Source organism: Gouania willdenowi, chromosome 5 (assembly GCF_900634775.1).
Source record: "Gouania willdenowi chromosome 5, fGouWil2.1, whole genome shotgun sequence".
Lineage (NCBI taxonomy): Eukaryota > Metazoa > Chordata > Actinopteri > Blenniiformes > Gobiesocidae > Gouania > Gouania willdenowi.
Window position 1 is genome coordinate 22,937,243 of NC_041048.1, and position 20,105 is coordinate 22,957,347.

The following is a 20,105-nucleotide window of genomic DNA, read 5'->3' on the forward strand; positions in this document are numbered from 1 at the left end:
ATTGGCTCAAAGTGAAGCTTTTTTTTTTCCCAGGTGCAAGTGTATGATGTGTGCATGAACTTGTTTCCATCCTGAGCCACACCAACCTGGCAAGGCAACAGTCAGTCTTCTGACCTGCAGGAGCGACAAAGAGGGAGAGGGAGGAGGAGGAGGAAGAAGGTTAAGCTTAACACAGAAACAACACATCAGGAAACCAGTTCATACTGGACACACACGTACACACACAAACACAGTTGTGGAGAGGTTTTCCTGTGAGGTTGTGAAAACACAGACATCCTTGGCCCATAGGAAGACCCCCACTGAACACGCACATGCTCTCCTCTCCATCCAGCTTTGAAAGCCCCCCCTTCAGTCCCCTTCCTCAGACAGATGGAAAACAAGGACATGGTCTAAAAGGTATGAAGGGCACACCAAGAAGTCCTACTCACTTTCTCCCAGGGTCTTCTCAATAAGGTCATGTTTTGCCTCCAGCTTGGTGATCAGATTCCTTCCTTCCAAAAACTCTTTCAGCTTCTGCGAAACGAACAAAAACACATATATTGTAGATCAACATATCATATACATTGACAATTGATCACTGGAGACCATTTCTATGGTCATGACAGGAACTCACAGTAAAGTAAAACTGCTCCGTCTCCTGCTGATTGGCCCGACGTTTGGCCAGGCTGGGTTTGCTGAGATAAGATTCACTGAATGTAGACTTGACCGACTCCATGCTGTTGCTGTGGTGAAAGCACTCTGAGACGTCGTAGTCCTCCACTGTCACCATGTCCTGGATGGTGGACACAGTGGCCTCCATGGTTTTCTTTACCTGGTGAGCAGAGAGGAAGTAAAAGGAGACAACATTGATATAATTAAGCAATATTACACAAGAGGGAGTGCTGTTGTGCTGAACTATCAGCACTGGTGTGATTCGGCCATAGAGAATCACACCAGTGCTGATATTTCAGCACAACAGCATGACCATGAGTGTGATATTCCTTTTATACAACAGTTCTACAAGCACATTTTAATAGTTAACAGTAATAAGCCAGCAGGATTATGATTTGTTTATTTATTTAATCATTTGGCTCCGCCCATATGCAACCTATATCCGATCTGTTAAAGAACAACTCAATTCCGATTTTAAAAAACTCTGCATCATTGAAGCCGCTGATATCCCTACGCAGGTCACTTCATTGGAGTATGAACGGAATGTGACAAACTGATTGAAGACGCATTTAATATGTAATATGAATGATCGCACACAAAAAAAATCTTATTTTTTGAAAAAAAATGAATTGTCCATTAAAGGTACAGTCTGCAACTCTTATAAAAGTGACTTTTTGTCATATTTGCTAAAGCTGTCACTATGTAAGGACAGCTTTACATGAAACTAGTAGTTTGTGTGAAAAAAACAAGCTCATTGAGCCCTTCCTGCTGCTCCTGCAGCCTTTGGCAGATTGCCAGAATGCACCACGACCGAGCAAAAAGAACCAATCAGAGCCAGGATTGTGTTTGATGGAATGACTGAGAGCTGTTGCTCACAGTCCCCGCCCCTTTCCCGGGGCTGTAGCCCCGTCTTTTTTACAGTGTATGGTCTGGAGGAGTAGATGATGGAACTGGTGACTTTTCTGCTTGAAAGGTATTTATTGCTGCTTGATTTACATTATGTTTGATTTGTAATTGTTACACTAGAACTCTGTAGTGCATGTGTTGTTTGTGTGTGCGCAGCAGCCTCCATGTGGGCTGCTGTAAGTGACACTGTGTTGTTGCTGCTTCTGTTGAGGTGTGTGCACATTGAGAGAGAGAAGCACTGCAGTAATATGTTTTTAACAGAGCATGTTATATTGCTGTGATGATGCTGTCGGATTAACGTTAGCTTTTCAGCTCCTCTGAGGGAGGGACTTTGGAAAGTTTGGAGGCAGGGCAAGAGATCAGCGGGGAGGGAGGGGAAGAGAGGGATCTGAGAGTTGCGGACTGGACCTTTAAGACCTGTGTACTGCGATGTGTAGCCCAAGATATAACGGTAATTAACATTATTTAGATCAGCGGTTGTTACTCTATATCAGCACTCTTGGAAAGTCTGTTGTCCAATCAAATTACTTGGTCAGAACTAACTGTTGTATAATGCAAAATATAAAGAAATTATAGGAAAAGAAGAAAAGCATAAAGATGTCTGACCTCTTCATTCTCAATCTTCAGTGTGGAAAGGCGAGATTGTAGCTGCTGACACCTCTGCAGCAACTCGCCTTCTAGTGGCTGCTGTGCACACATGACTCCCATCTGCAAACACACACATATAGAAGCACATATAGACATTATTGGAGAGTACGAACATGAAATGACACTGTGGGAAAAACGCCATGCTTCTGTACCGTATCTCCCATGTGTGACTGAAAGTCAAAGCGAGCAGGTGGGCAGAAGACATTGTTGTAGCTCTCCATCAGTTTCTGTTTGTCCCCATTGGGCTCCAGACTCTCTGCAGCTCCCTCCAGTGTCTCCAGGCCTGTGTGTTTGGACGTCTCTACATTCTGCTCTGCTGAGAAATAGGTCCTTAGGGCTCGGTGCAGGCTGGCATGGTAACCCAGGTCACAGCACTGAGAAACACACACGCGCACACACAAACACACACACACATTTACATTGTTAAACGTAAAGAGTGGCAAAACATAGAGACACGGTCAGTACTTGTATTTTTTTATGGGTGGATGATGGATAAATAGATGGATGAATGAATGAATGGATGGATGGATGAATGAATGGATGGATGGATGGATAAATGGATGGATGGATGAATAGGTGATGATGGATGGATGAATGGATTGATGATGGATGGATGGATAAATGGATGAATAGACGAATGGATGAAAGGATGGATTGATGTATGGATGAAAGAGGGATGAATGAAGAGATGAATGTATGGATAAATGGATGGATGGATGAATAGGTGATGATGGATGGATGAATGGATTGATGATGGATGGATGGATAAATGGATGAATAGACGAATGGATGAAAGGATGGATTGATGTATGGATGAAAGAGGGATGAATGAAGAGATGAATGTATGGATAAATGGATGGATGGAAGGATGGGTGATGAATGGAAGATGGATGAATGGATAAATGGATTGATGGATAGGTGATGGATGGATGGATGGATGGATGGATAGACAAATGGATGAATAGACACATGGATGAAAGGATGGATTGATGTATGAATGGAAGATGGATGAATGAATAGATGAATGTATGGATGGATGATGGATGGATGGATGATGAATGGAAGATGGATGTAAAAATGGATGAATGGATGAATGGTTGGATGGATGAAAGAACAATTAAACCATTTCCAGGCTAATGTAATCAAATCATTTTCCAATCTGTTTAATGGTTAAAAGTTGTGCAATAAAAGCTGATACATTTACAAAATCAATATCTATAATAAATAATTGTTTATGCTTTTTATTTGCATTCCAGTGGCTATTATGGTGACATTCTCAAATAATCTTTGCACCACAGATGTTAAAAGGATGAATGGGTTATGAACTTCCTAATTAATCTATAAGTGTGGAATCAAACTTCACACAACACAAGACTAGACGGACTTGAACGAGATACTTTGAAGTACAAAGCTTGAGCTGCCTGCTGTGACTGAGGAGACTTAGTGAAAGCTAACCTCACACATAATGATTACATACAATATGTGCATCCCTGTATCTACTGTATACTCACATCAATGATGTCGGAGAGGTCATGAATGTAATATTTGAAGACACAGCTGTTGGTGGCCTCCAGTGCAAGCAGGTACTCATTCCTGGCTTTGATGGCCTTCAGCTTGTTCTCTGTGTACTTGGCTTGTCTCTGATGAGAGTCGTAAGGACGAGGAGGAGGACGAGGACGAGGAGGAGGAGGAGGAGGAAGGGCAGAGTAAATAACTTATATTAACAATGGAAGAAAGAAAAGAGGAGATAATTTGCTGATGAGCAACATTCAGGGGTGGACTGGCCATCTGGCATACCAGGCATTGTCCCGGTGGGCCATCAACCTGAAGTGGGCCGAACTGGTGTTTACATTTTTTTTTTTTTTTTGACGAGTGAGTGGAGGCAGACATTAAAACAGGTGGCCAAAAATTGTCCAAAAGTGGCAAAAACGTGGCAAGAAGAGTGAAATGTGACTAAATAAGGCCAAAGGCAGTGAAGAGTGGTTAAAAAAGAACAAATAAAGAGGAATCAGGTGGTATGTAATGGCAAAAAGTAGCTTAAATGGGCAAAATGTGGCAAACAATAGTGAAAAAAGGGCAAAAATATGGAAAAAGGAAAAAAAGCAGTATTTATTGGGCAAAAGGTAGCTTAAATGGATGAAAAGTGGCCAATAGAGTTAAAGAAAGGACAAAAATTGGATGAAAGTGTCAAAATAAACTTAAAAATAGGAAAAAAAATGGGTATTTATTAGCAAAAGGTAGCTAAAAGTCTGAAAAAAAAAAACTTTTTGAAAAGGCGCAAAAATGGGAAAAAGATATTTGCAAAATGGAAATAGGTAAAAAGGGGTTTAAAGGTTTCACCCTTTTAAGGTTTTCTGGTGAAATAATAATTAAAATTAGGACACAAAGAGCCACATGTTGAAAATCACTGACCGTCAACCCGAAGTGGGCCGGTCTGGTGTTTTTTTCTTTTTTTTTGGATGAGTGAGTGGAAGCAGACATATTAACAGGTGGCCAAAAATGGTCCAAAAGTGGCAAAAACGTAGAGAAACGAGTGAAATGTGACTAAAATAGTCCAAAAGCAGTCAAGAGTGGCCAAAAAAGGCCAAATAAAAAGGAACCAGGTGGTATGTAATGGCAAAAGGTAGCTTAAATGGCCAAAATGTGGCAAACAATAGTGAAGAAAGGGCAAAAATATGGAACAGAAAGAGGCAAAATGTAGGGAAAAAAGAAAAAAATTGGTATTTATTGGGCAAAAGGTAGTTTATTTGGATGAAGAGTGGCCAATAAAATTAAAGAAAGGACAAACATTGGATGAAAGTGTCAAAATGAACGAAATGAATGAAAAATAGGAAAAAAGGGTATTTATTTTAGCTGGTCTGGATATAAAATTTTGATCCCTTGTGACATTAACTAGTGGTGAACTGATTTCAGCTGTGGAAGCATTAGCCCAGTATGTGCTGATACATCGTGAGATAAAGTGTAACAATAGTTGAAGTGCTTGCAAAGCCACAAAATAAAGAGGACCCCTTTACCTTCTCCTTCATCTTTTCGATTTTCTTGACGCTGGAGCGTCGGACAGGTTTCTCATCACTCTTGATGCTAGCCAGCGTGTCAGGGGAGCGCGGCGTCTGACGGTCGTCCTGTCGACTAGAGCGTCCCATCTGTTTCTCCTCCTGCTTCTCCGCCTCCTTCAGCTTAGACTCAGCATTGATGCTGTCAGTGTTGTACATGTGATACGTCTTCATCACCTGCCATTGAAGATCGCAGACAGACATGAATGTTTTTTTTTTTTTCCCAATGTGGTTGGAAATAGTTTCAAGTTTGGTTCGTGGATCAAAAAGTCAAAGCGCAGACGGTCGACATGATCAGGATGAATCACAGATGCTTGAAAAAAGATTCATCGTAACTGGTTAAACACATGACTTGTGTGTGTGTGTGTGTGTGTGTGTGTGTGTGTGTGTGTGTGTGTGTGTGTGTGTGTGTGCGCATCACTGCATAGTCAGCCTAATTTCCACTGACCATCACCAGAGCCGTCATTATCCCTTCCGTCCCTGCAGACAGACTCAGTGGTCTGACAGCGAGGACGCATGTGAGCGTCACTCAGATCATCATCAGATCTATTTATATCACTCACTCAGACTATAATCACAGTGTAACACTTGTTTATTTGGGCTGATGCTCTGAGTTCGCTAGCTCCAGTAGAAAACCTACGCATGGAGACGACAAAACACACTCCTACTGCTCCAGCCATCCTGGCACAACCACAGACAATAGGACAACACTCACATGTAAGAGGCAGGTAATGCCTCACAATACCAAAATAAAGCAGTTTGCTAGCAAGCTAATGTCTGATAACTGCATATTTATTGTATTTATGTATTGGTTCATTTAACAGGGACAGTGTACATTAATATTCATAGAGACAATGTATCAGATTCAGGCTATTTTTCATCTGTAATCCCTAAACAGAATGTTCAAATTAACAGAATACAAAATACAGGAAACAGTATTTGATAAGAGACAATAATCAGATGTTAAAACATGCTTGATACTGTATGTGTGCCTTTAAAATGGCTTGTAGAAATCCGTAAAACGATCGTTTTAAAACAGGTATTTCATCATGAAATGTCTAACTCATATTTAGACGCTAGACATCTTTTTATGTTGCGCGTACGAGGCACTCTCCTACCACACACTGTAAATTAGAGCAGGGTATAGATTCAAATTTCCCGAATCGATTCGATTGAACTCACAAGTGCCCGATTCAGTTCGATTCCTTTCAATTTTTAATTTGGTGATGAATATTTCTGTAAAATTACCAATTTTACTTTAACATGGAATAAATTATCAAAGTAAAAATGATGTAAATAGTAAAAACAACTAGGGGTGAGTATTGGCAAGGATGTTGCAATACGACACCTATCACGATACTTAGGTCACGATACGATATTATCACAATATATCGCGATATCACGATCTGTCGCGATACTCTACCCAGTTATAATCAAAATTAAACGTAGAGATGAAAAATCAAGTTGCTGTTTATGTTCATCAGAGGATATTGATCATTCAGAGGACAAATTGAGTCAAAACTATTTGCTTCAAAACATCCTATTTATTATTTATTATTACTGTTTTTGCACATTTTCACTGAAAAAAAAAGAAAAAGCAGTGTTATACACTGCCATCATAAAATAAAGTGCAACGTTTCTTTTCACTGAAACTACTGTAGAAGTTTCAAAGTAGCCATGACAACATAATGACGGCATTGTAACAACTGTTTGTGAGAACATTAAGGATAAAGAACAGTGACAATGCACAAAAATAAGAAAACATTATTTCTCCTATTGTGTCAGTTTAAACACTGATCTGAACAGATTATATGAAATAAAATGCCAGTGCATACATAAATATTGCAGGCATTACACACTGCCATCATAAAATCAAGTGCATCAAGTAACCATTGCAACACATTGAAAGCATTGGAACCACCACTGAAACATGGCACAAATACACAAACATATTGATTAAATATCCAAAAAAAAATTTTTTAAATAACTAAATGGAATTAAAATCAGCACCTAAAAAAAATCGCAATATATCGTGAAATTGATTTTTTTCACACTCCAAAAAAGAACTCGAAAAAATAAAAACATTAAATAATTGTTTGTTGGATTTTATGAATTGATGGGCCATTCAAAGGAAAATCGACTCAAATCGATGAATACATTATTGTGAACCCAGCCCAACCATATATCCTAACGTTGAAAAGCATTGTTCTGCCTAAAACGTGCACACATTCAGTAACGGTGTGATTCTGATAGTTCATCTTACCGTGTAGAGCTCGTTGAGAACTTTCATCAAATCCTCCTGCAGCTGTACACCGACCTCTTTGCTCTGCAGAGACACAGGAGATAGGACCGAAAAATATATAACAGGAAACCATCACATTCACCTCAACAGAGCCAGTCCATCCATAGTACAGTACAGTGTGTATCTATTCAGATGTGAAAGGAAATTACCATTAGAGGAAGAACATTTAGAGGAAAAATTATAAAAACATTAGCTTAGAATACATGACTATTAAAAGATCATTCATATTGTAATATTTATTATGTAAATAATCTTTCCAGTGAAGTTTAAAAGCTTTGTTCAGCACTGTCTCCTGATTGGTGTTTCCTGGTTCTTCAAAGGCATGAAGAAGCAAAGGATGGAACTGCACCAATGGTTGAATAAAGGGTTTAAAGCAGCGATTCTCAACTGGTGGGTCGGGACCCAAAAGTGGGTCGCGGACAGGTAGTCAAAAATAAATAAATACTCAATATGCCTTTTATTTTTAAAGAAACTTTTCTAATTGACGGGCATGCTGTGAAATGCATGTTGTGTGTTTTCAACTGCGCTTTTTGCAAAACAAAATTTGGTTGGTTGAATTAAAAAAAAATAAAAAATAGGTACACGATTTAATGACCAGGGCAAAATGTGGGTCCCAGGGTGAGACCAGTTGAAGAACCCCTGGTTTAAAGTCTTCAGACTGGTAACACTGGAGAGAAACTAAATCAAGGTAAGCAGCTTAAACCGTGCCACATCGAACCACATTACACACATTCAAAGTCATTTAAAAAAAAAAGAGGAATTAGAAGACGGGAAGAAATAGAGGAACTACCAACAAAAAGATGTAAGAATGGTAAAAGATGCACATAAGACACCTGTCATTAGAGGATGTTGCTGATGAAGCACTTTATTTCTAAAGTAAAAGAACAAAGGGGGAAATATTGTATAGACACGATGTTAGGAAAGGTTTGAAGGGGTCAGAAATCTTCATGACAAACCAAACCTGGTTGGGGAAATTAAATGAAGCAGAAAGGTCAAGTAAAAAAAAAAAAAAAAAAAAAACTGCTGAGGGACCGAGTGACAGGAGCAGAGATTTATTGGTGCACAGCAGATGAGAGGTAACAGGATAACAGAAGCAGTTTTTAAAGTGCTGTCAGAGACTGGTATTAGGTGTCAACCAACAGACCACAAGCCAGTCAAAAAGCAATCAGCCATGGCTGAGCCCCTCCTATTAATCAACCCTCAGTGGTGGCCCTTAGACCCTTCCTCCCGTCTATGATGGTCAGCTGAAGCTCAGCAAAGCCCAACAGGAGAACAGCAGAGATGACTCATTAACAGAGTTTGATTTAGAACCTTCATCCTTGATTTAACAACTTTCTAAGCAACCATTCTCCCCGCCCCTGCATTTAATAACATCCTTTGAGATGAATGTGTTTAGTTCTTTAATAGCTCACCATGGCCCTGGGCATTACTGGTACTTATACCACTGACTGGAAATATTATAAAGGAACTAATTATCCACTTAATTGCACATCAGTGCATTCTGTGAGGGGAAGTTTGCAGCACACTTTATGACCGTCTAAGGCAGACATGGGCAAATGGCAGCCCAGGGGCCACATGTGGCCCTAGGTCTAATTTCCAAAGTAAAAGCACAGAATAACAGAAAAATTCAAAAACAGCAGGAAAAATAGACAAAATGACACCCCCAAAAAACATTAAAAAAAACGACAGAAATGGACAACAAAAAATGCGTCATGATACCAAGAACAGCAAAACACAAAATGAGAGAAAATTACACATGACTCCACACAAAAAAACAATAAAACTGCTCTAAAGGACAATAAAATGCACAAAAGGACGGCAAAAATACACAAAACTGACTCAGACAACACAAAACAAGAACAAAAACACACAAATCAACAGCTAAAACATACAAAACCCCTTGTTCTTCCCTGTATTAATGCACAGATTGGGAGATATTCTGAATGCTGACATGAATCAGAATCAGAATCCATTTATTAATCCCAGGGGGAAATTGTTTTCGTTACAGCCTCTTAAGAAAAAAAAAAATCACAAATAAAAGAAGAAGAAGACGAAAGAAATAAATAAGTGTATAATTAAGTAAAAGGCTGTTAAAAATAAGGGTCAGATACATACACATCACAGTAATAAAAATAAAGCAAGATTCATAATAATAATAATACAAATAAAAAGAATAATAATAATAATAATACAAATTATATACAAATATGATACAGATATTTACAACAATGAATGTTTATAATGTGGCCCTCAGATCAGACAATCAGAGTGTTCTGGCCCCCGCTGTGATAGAAGTTGTCCATCTCTAGTGTAGAGTGAGATACATAAAAGTGAATATGTGTGTTTTTGTGTGACTGCTTGTGATCAGCTGTAAATGTAATTCAAATCAACAAACCAGGCCATAAATCAGCAGCATTTGCTTCACATTCCACAGGCAAAAAAAAGGAAACTATGCACTCATTGCCTTCATTTTCTGCAACCATCATCAAAAATGCCTCACTTACTTTGTCCTGAATGACTCGGATTCAAATTTCAAGACTGAAGCTTGATGATGATTCATCTTTTAAAGCTCTGGGAAAATGACCTGAGCCTCTCGTAATGTTCTGACTGTGCAGCTCATGCAGAACCAAAATGATGCATTGAAATGAAAGAGGAATAGTAAGCAGTTGTTATACGTACATTATCTCAGATAATTGCATCAAAGGGCTTTATTTTCATTTTAATGACCAATAGCTATCACAGGGGATTGCTTGTATTTCCATTATTGATACCACTCTCTTCTTATCGTCTTTGTAATATTTGAAAACATTTGTATTTTTTTCTGTATGTTTCCTATTCTTGTCTTTCTTTTTATTTCCGTTGTAGAAAGAATAAGATAAGAAGAGACGTGTAAAAGGCTTCTGTCAGCGCCACAGATGACTGACTGTCAGACAATAACTCCACCAGGACAGAAAACAGATGGATTAAGAAATGGATGGATGGAGCTTCAGCAAACACACTGCATCCACCCAATCTCCTCATCCTTACTGGAGCAAAGGAGAGTGTCCCAGAAGACGGCCAAAACTTCAAACTGTGCATAGCAGCTGGGAGAAATGATTGAAACCCCTAAGCTGGATATGAGTCAGGTTTTTGTACGTGTGTGTGTGTGTGTGTGTTTTGTGTGTACCTTCTTGAAGAGGCGTCCTGAGTCCTCGCTGACCTGTGCAAAGCGAGGTATGATGTTGTTGAGGTAGAGATCGGACAGAGTGGCACGGTCGCGACTCTCTCTCTTCACCTGAAGCAGCAGCAGGTTCCAGCAGTTCACCGGCGATAAAATGCTCTGTTCCTTTCTAAACACACACACACACACACACACACATACACACACACACACGCAATTGTTTAAAAAGAAAATACTCCTACAAAAATATGACAACGTAATAAGATAATGTGCGGTAATCCAGTTCAATTTCAATCATCTTTTGTCTCCTCCGTGCACGCACGCACGCACACACACACACACACACACACACACAAACAAACGTGTGTATGTTGGCAAGCCAGTCCAGACATGAGTTTCATCCAGGGTTCAAATCCCAGTGGGAGGGGTTAGGCCCAGACGTACTAATATATCCTACTCAAGTAGAAGTACTGTTACTTCACTGAAATTGTACACAAGTACAAATAAGTCATACATAAGATACTTAAATACTAGTTAAAAAGTAGCTCAATTAAATAGTACTCAAAGTACCTTAAGAGTTACTATAGTTACTTTCACACCCCATGTTTATTTGTGGTAATAAATCTTGCCACGGTCATGTATAAACGTATAAAAGAAGAGACCAAATTTTGCACAATATTGGAACTTAATGTGTTTTCCGCAAAGGCATCTGTATGAAATAAAAGCTTTGCACAAAATGTACAATTAAAAAATTAAAATAAATAACACAATGACTTCAATTCAAATTAATAAAATTCTCAGGCTCTAAGTAAAGCTACATTTATGAATGAATTCATGAGTTTAATCTGGTTGGTCGGCTATGATACACAGTACTGTATGTTTCACAATGACTTTTGATCATTTAAAAAAAAAAGAAAAAAAGAATTTACTCAGTAATAGTTAGGTGTAGAAATGTAACAAATGACTTTACTTCTTTTAAAACCTTCTTAAGTACAAGCGCAAATACTGATTTAGAAATATACCCATAAAAGAAACTCAATTACAGTAACGTGAGTACTTGTAATCCATTACTTTCACCTCTGGGTAGGCCTCCCCCTCATTGAAACCAATATGTTAAAGGGAAATCAAAGAGAAAAGAGGCGATCTAAAGGCAGTAATAGCATGCTTCAGCTCCCTCTAAGAGTTTTTCCAATGTTGCATTGTCCCTAAATCCATTACACACAAGCTAGGCTGCTAATGCGCTGCTTACATGGCAACACAGCCACTTTAACGGGGTGTGTGCGTGCAACAGTTTGTGTGTGCGTAGAGAGAGTGAGTTATGGATGATCCGTGGACGATGGAGTGAGTAAAATGGATTATGAATAAGTGTAAGTGGATGAAAGAAGCCTTTATGTTGTTAAGAGGAGCTTTAACTGGATAGAGACAGAAAAGAGCTTTAGGCCATTTACATCACGCACACACACACACACACACACACACGCACGCACGCACGGTCACACACAGATGGAGGTCAGGCAAAGTAGAGCGGTGACCCAAGCACACACAGTGTCAGGCAGACAGAGACAGTCTTTGATTATACTGAGGGCTACACAGTGGGGGTGGTCCGTGGGTGCATGTGTGTGCGTGTGTGCGTGTGTGTGTGTGTGTGTGTGTGTGTGTGTGACCTGATGACTAGAGTGATGCGGTAACCTGGTACAGGCCGTCACTGGTCAGATGATAAAGTGAGTGAATCATGGAGTGCAACAGGGACACTTAGGACTCAGGAGAAGATCTACATGTACGTGCATGAAACAACACTATTGTAGTCCATTCTTCATGCTGCTAGTGACAATATATTTGATCAGATAAATACATAGCATAGGCTTCATAGATCAATCAATACAAGATCATTTGCTCGACAAAAAAAAAGGAAAAGGTTTGAAAGTTTGTTTTCATCTCCACTGTAAACACTGGGTTTATTGACATTGTTGGAAAAGTCATGCACATTGCATAGTGGGATGTGGAATCCACATCTGTACACAGATGTAGAAAAGTGTTTTTACTTCATTATTACCATGATACCAGACAAGGTGGACAGTGGTTTGCCTACCTCCATTTTTGTTCCCAGTATTGCCCAATATATCACATCACTACATTCAATTTCAGCTGGATTTGGATCTTTTTTTTGTGCCTAAGCACCAAATTAAAAATCTGCAATTGTTGTGACGCAACTTGTAGTCCTTGGAAACACCAGGAACGTGTTGGGAAGTCACTTTTGCAGTGTTTTTAGTGGAAAGGAAAAAAAAACACTTCTATGCATCCATCTATTCAACAGGACTCCACATCCCACAATGCAATGTGCAAAACGTATCCAACAAAGTCAATAAGAGTGTTTACAGTGGAGATAAAAACAAACTTTCGTGCAGCAATTTCCACTTTTATTTTTCTCAAGCAAATGATCTTAGATTTACAGCAGTGTTTCTGAAATGATGGCACTACGGGGGGAGAGAGGAACATTAACAAATGAAAGCGTTAAAAAAAACAACGAGGTTTTGGTTTTCTATTGTTTAATTTTAGGTAAAAATGATAATGATGATGATTAGAACATGAACTGAAAACACAAGGGACATCTTTGGTTGTACACCGGGCAGGAAATGACAGGAAATGATAAAAAAAAAATCTATAAAAATAAATCTCTTCAAGAGGCAAAAAATATTGTTTCAATCCAGTTCTTTACAAAATGAGATTCATTAAACTGTGTTTTCACTCATTCATCCATCATTATGCTCCATAGCAGGGTTTCCCAATCATGGGTACGTGAGCACGTTGCAGGGGGTGCGTGGAAAAATGAAGAATTTATTTCCAAGATAATGAAAAATATTTTTAGTCATTTCATAAGTTTAAATGCCTGTTTAAAGGGGACATATTCAAAGAAGCTCCTTTTGTGGAAAATGTCATAAAAGTTCTATATAACACAGGCAGGTTAATTGTTTGTTTTTTTTATTTATTTGTATTACTTGTTATTTTATTTATTGTTTTTTTTTCTCTCCTAATTTCAACTTTATTATTTTTCTTTAATAACAATATAATCCTAATATATTAGTATTAATAATACAAACATTTACGATAACATTATTTCTTATATTTACAATTTTTTATTGCCTTGAAGGCAACATCATTTTATGTTGAATTTGAGTTAAATAAGAAGATAAAGCCTGAATATTAATTGTTCAATTTCAGAAGATGAAATAAAATGACTTGCGCTGAATATTCAGTTGTGTTATGTTCTACTTTTTGGAGAATCATGAACACGTAGGAGTGAGGGGGAACTCATGGTATGACAAAAAGGCTCAAGGGGTACACAAGAGAAGAAAGGTTGGGAACCACTGCTCTATAGTATAGTACTGATCTATGGGGCCTACACTATGTCTTTATCTGATCAAGAAATGAGCGTCCCTAACAGTAAGTGTACCAACAACTTAAGTGTGTGTGTGTGTATGTGTGTATGTCTGTATCTGTTCCGTGTCTGTCTTCATCAGTTGCACAACAATAAAAAGAGACTGCAGTTCCTCTTGGCTTAAAACCAGCCTGCATGTGACACGGCACCTTTAGCCTAGTACTGATCACCATGGCAATGACACTGCAGCACGGGGTGAAATGTCAGTGAACCCTCACATTTCGATCTACAATCATCTAAATGTCACTGGATTCAAAGGGTCAGGTAGAGAGGAGGGACAGCAGTATGCACTGTTGCATCATTCATCAATCACCATCTAAAAAGGTTGAAAAACAGATATGAACTGAAAGTAAAAGTATGCGGCGACGGTTTTTGTTTACAAAACTCGTGCAGCTTATCAAGTGTGTCTGATTCGATACTGATATTGGGTATCGGTTGAAAATCAGAAAAAAAAATTGAAATTGCTGATATTAATATACATTGTTTATATTGAGGTTATTTTTCAGGCACTTCTAATTCATTTGTATTTATTTTTTATTTAATTGTAGAATATTATGTTTGAGGTTAACGTTTCTGTAAATGGGTCCGTTTTTCTCATACCTACTGTTGCTGACTATTGTTCTCTGTTTGAGTGACATCACTTGATCAAGACTTTTCTAACAATCCACACGACAAAATAAGTAATAAAAGTATGTATTATTCATGCTGATATCGTATCGCATCAACATCAGTAGCGGCAAATTAGCGCCGCAATATCGGTGTCATATCGGAATCAAAAAGGTTGAATCGAGACTAGAAATGTCCCGATAGAATTTTTTCACTTCCGATACGATACCGATATTGCAGCCTTGAACATTGGCTGATACCGGTATCGATGCGATTCGATATCAGCACGAATCATGCATACTTTTATTTACTATTTTGTAGTGTGGAATGTTAGACTAGGTTTGATCAAGCGATGTTACTCAGAGAACAATAGTCAACAATTCAAGTTCACTTCAGTTATTTTTTACTGTCAGTATATGATGGGAACGGCTGAGGGCGGGGACAAAAACAACAAAAACTTATCTGAGCGCTTGTATCGGAGATTTCAGATGCAGTCTGATAAAATCCGATATTCGTTTTCTGGCTGATATCGGACCGATATCCAATATCAATATCGAATCGGGACACCCCTAATCGGGACACCCCTACATCTTATTAACAAAACCATGAAATGATACGTTCTTCTTAAAATCCATTATGTGTGCACACCTGTTGGTTGGAGGTTAATCCAATTTATTTATTTCTTTGATACAACCAAAAAAAAAACTGCTTGTATCACCTTGATAATTTAGATGGGATGCATATTTTTTTTACATGCAATATTATTAAAATTGTGAATAATAGATACTATTCTAAGTTTTTTTTTCTTATTTTAGTTATTTTGATTAAATGCTTTAAACATGGGTGCAATAAAGCAAACATTGAAATGTCCCAAATGACGTCCCAAAAAGCACAATGTTGTGCAACAGGCTTATTGACAATAGGATGTAATTGAATTTTCCAATTCAACTCAACTTTAATCATTTTCGCGCCAATTACAACAATAGATCATCTGTAACTGGCCCCATAATTGACATGAGGTGGAATTTTGATTGGGTGAATGTCTAGTGAGGGCCTCTCTTTGTGACTGAGAGCTATGTTGACCTCACACACACACACACACGCACACACACACATACACATACAGTTGCACTGTGTAAACCCCCCACCACTGTTGTATGCTGTCTGCCAAATAGCAGGAATACCAGGGGTCTCCAGGGGCTCAACACACTCACAACAGCCCACATCACATGGAGCCAGGAGCACCATCAACACTTGGCTCTATGGTGAAACAGCCGCCGGCACCCTTACACACACACACACACACACACACACTATATTCATACTCGCACACAAGTAAACACACATTACCGGAAAAATGGCTGGAATTCCAGCATGGCACCCGCACTGAGCGGCAGCAGATGCAACGTGAGTGAACAACACACAGATGTTGGATGAAGAGACGAGTAAAAAAGTGAGATGATGCATTGCAGGGACGTTTCACAAATATTGATTTATTGTTCCTCAGTCACTAATTTAAGATGTTTCTGAGATGTAAACCAACCTGCTGCTGCCGCTGACATGTTCAGAGCTGGTAATAAAACGCAGCACTGTCCCTGTACAACCTCCCCCAGTACACAACACGGGGTAGTTTTTCTGTGTGGCAGAATACGCAGCACAGGAAAACAACGTGTATTCTGAACCTCCCTCAGTAACGATCAGAGCTGGAGGGGGTACATTTGAGTGTTTGTTGGGGGTGCCCTGTCTGAATTGGAGCATTTGACCTATTGATCTATTCTAGTTTGTGAGTGTCTACGAGAGCGTAAATGTAGCTTTGCCCCAATGAAGGAGGGGAAGACGGATTAGAAAAAAGCCTCAGACTAGATAAAGGCAAAAGTTTGATAAGAAAAGGAAGTGTAGAAACCAAAAAAAACTTCTCACACCTTTAATGGTAACAACCGTTTATTGTATTCTTCAAAGGACTTAATAAAGCTGCTTTTGTTTTCCATAAAGCAACAAAACCATTTTTTCATGTTATGATGTTACCTGCTCCTTATCAATCAGATATCACATATCATGGTTTTATATCCTTCCTTTTTAGATATAAATCATACAGTTGTGGTCGATATAAAGCGGAACTGCAATGCTTGGGTCTGAATTCCTCATTATTATAGCTCCACAGGCCCCTTTTCTACCCCTTTTCTGATGTGCTTCTGAGAGTAACTCGTTTTGGTGCCGTCTCTTTAAATGCAAATGAGACACTTCATACCCCGCCCCCTCTTCAGGTGACACTCGGTTCAACTCCACCCTGCACGGCCATTTTTGTAGTTTGATAGAAGAGATACGGCTATGTAGCGGCTCATAAACTTTTTATTCACACGTTATTTACAAAATGTCAACAACAGAAGACTTGTCCATCCAGCCTTACATGTTTGAGCCAGAGTCGGACCCGGCGGAGCGAGTTGAAAATGAAGATGATGAACCTGCAGAACCCTAACAAGTGAGCTAACACAAGCACCGAGCTAACGCTAGCGCCAAGCTAACGTCACGAAATGCATTTTAATACAGTCTTTTCAAAGACAAAAACGGCAAAATGAAATGACTAATGAAAACTTTAGACTTAAATTAAATCACGTAGGCCATATCATCAAGGATCTAAAACGAGTACACAGCGCTAACATATGAAGTCTGAAGACGGCGCAACTGCTAATGCTAACAAAACAATGACAGGGACGTCTTATCATCACACTTTTTAGCGTTATTTACAGCTTGTGCTCTGTTCGTCGTCTCCAAAGACAGAAGGAATTGAACCCTCAATCAGACAAAGTCTTTCGGCAAATCCTTCTTTATACTGGCAGAGGTTGCTGAAGCAGTCATCCTTGAAGTGCTTCACACACACAAAAATGACCTTACCCACAGATGTGGGTACATTTCTGTGAAAAATAAAACTCAACCAGGCACTTTGAAAAGGTTCTGATGCTGGGAGACGGTGTAATGAAGCGTGTGGGTTACTACATCCAACAACCGAACATTTTGACTTATCCTCTCGTAACTTCTGCATCCTTGAGCTTGGTCTACAAAATAAAAGCGAGAAATAAAAATGGCAGATTGCTCGAAGTGTTGGACCTGGAGTTGATGTACTAATTTGGCAGTTCTGCTGCAAATACTGTGATGTAATAGTTCAAAAAACGTAATAGAGAATAGAAAAATCAAAACAGATTGAAAAATATGAGCAAAACAGCATATAAAGATATCTATGGAGCACCTGAAGAGACTAATTTGATTTTTTCTGTACTTCTAAGCACTCTAAATATACAACAAAATGCAGTTAAGGGCTAAAAAAGTGGATTTAGCATGATATGTCCCCTTTAAATTTCATTGATTTTGTGACCAATTGTTATTTAAACTGATTTCTTTGACTGCAGTCATTTGATAAAAGCATGGGAAAATTGCAATCCTCCAAATATTGTGGAGTTTCATTGAATTTGTGTATTTAGAAAAGCTGAAATATCTACAAATGAATTATTTGGTAATTTGAACAATAATTTTTGGTTTTTTCAGTCTTTTCAACTTTCTCCTTCGGGCTGAATTTGATGCTCTTAAGGGCCTGATTTGGCCCCCGGGCCTTGAGTTTGACACATCATGCCGGAGCGATGTTGTGCTGTTGGATGCTATCAGATTTGTGATCCTACTAAAGGAATATCTTCACACCGTATTCCAAAAAAATCAAAAAGGAGAAGCAAGTGGCTGGTGGGAATAAACAGGCAAAACGCTGACGGCGGCATTTGGCTTCCAACTCAACACATGCAGCTTTGCAGTTTTCATTTTGGATCAGGTAAGAGGTCCCCTCCAAGGCTCATGAATGATTTCTCAGTGAGTTTGGGATTTAATGTCAGAAATTCACTGTTAACATAGAAATCCGCAATGTTTGAGTGCAGTATCAAACATTCAACATAACGTTAGCTTGTCGTCCCAACTTTCAGATTTTTTTTTTGTTTTGATTTTTTTTTTTATTTAAACATAAAATCAAATGTTAATCAAACGTTTAGCTGTCGCCCGTTATGATAATTGTGCATTTTGTCATGGTCCTAACAGTGTATGGTTGCTACTTTTTTTTTAACATTTCGGTTTTTTTTTGTAGCAGTGAAAAAAACCTAGCAACATTAGCTAAAAACAGAATAAAGAGTAGAGAAGAGAGCCGTTCAGAAAAGGAAATTGAAAAACATGTGGTTATTTGATTTCCGTTTTTCAAATTCAAGGCATATTTCTTCATCAGGGTCAAAAAGGGATAAACAAACAATTACAAATCGGTTTATTTACAATTTTTTGATTCTAAAACCAAATGTCCTTTATCTTCCTCTTGTAATTAGCTTTTTCGGATGATAAACAGTGCGATGACATGACGTTCCGCTCAGTCGTTGACCGTCAAAATGGCTCACACTCGGCGAGGGGTCACGTGACTGAGAGGTCCCTATTAGAGGTGGGAACCTCTGAGTACCTCACGATACGATACGCGATACAAAGCTCACGACAACAATTATCTCACGATATGACGATACTGCGATTATTGATATACTGGTCAGAAATCAATCTACGATAATGAATGACATAACAAGACAAAATACAAAAATACAATTTTTATTTTCTTTTTCTGAAAGACAATAAATTGAAAAAATGTCCTATGAACTGTGACACTATTTTAGTGCAACATTTCTGTAAATAAGTGTCAACATACCAATGTAAACAAATAAGTATCTCCAATAGTGCTTTCTGTAAACAAACAATAGGGTCTTTCTTACCAGTGACACCATTATAGTGTAATATTCCAGTAAACAATATATTGGTTCCTTCAACAAACAGTGACAACATTTCTGTGAAGACGTACCTGCACATTTTAGTGAAAAAGCAGAAAAAGTTTTGAAAAAAATTAATAAATACATTTTTAAAAAATCGATATTTAGCACGAGCATATTGATAATCAATCGTGCGAAAAAATTAATGCGATATATCGCCGTATCGCGATATCGTCACACTCCTAGTCCCTATAGTAGAACTGGATAACAAATAGGAACCTAGTGCCATCATTTGTCTAAGGCAGTGGTTCCCAACCAGGGGTACGTGTACCCCTAGGGGTACTTGAACACATTGTAGGGGGTACTTGGAAACATTGATGAGTCTATTTCCAACATGCTGAGTCATTTTTAAGCCTATTTCAGACACTGTACATGTTCACCCATCTTTTCCACTCTTTGACAATAAACAGCATTAATGGAATAAACTACTAAACCTACTAAACTGTTACTAACATGTTATGCACATGACTAAAAATTAAGGTAAATATATTCTCTGACATACAATAATTAT

The 20,105-nt window shown here is 38.5% G+C and overlaps 1 protein-coding gene across 4 annotated transcripts in view; it reads right to left on the reverse strand.

Annotated features, from left to right (window-relative positions):
* srgap2 (SLIT-ROBO Rho GTPase activating protein 2) overlaps positions 1-20,105 on the reverse strand; it is an 84,547-nt gene that overhangs the window by 14,094 nt on the left and 50,348 nt on the right. For all 4 annotated transcript variants that reach the window (XM_028445905.1, XM_028445902.1, XM_028445901.1 and 1 more), the window contains exons 3-11: positions 10,727-10,889; positions 7,522-7,584; positions 5,220-5,435; positions 3,717-3,845; positions 2,358-2,579; positions 2,164-2,265; positions 614-811; positions 429-513; positions 87-114 (exon numbers count right to left, since the gene is read on the reverse strand). In XM_028445905.1, the coding sequence (XP_028301706.1) occupies positions 87-114; positions 429-513; positions 614-811; positions 2,164-2,265; positions 2,358-2,579; positions 3,717-3,845; positions 5,220-5,435; positions 7,522-7,584; positions 10,727-10,889 (1,206 nt within the window). The remainder of the gene's footprint in view (positions 1-86; positions 115-428; positions 514-613; positions 812-2,163; positions 2,266-2,357; positions 2,580-3,716; positions 3,846-5,219; positions 5,436-7,521; positions 7,585-10,726; positions 10,890-20,105) is intronic.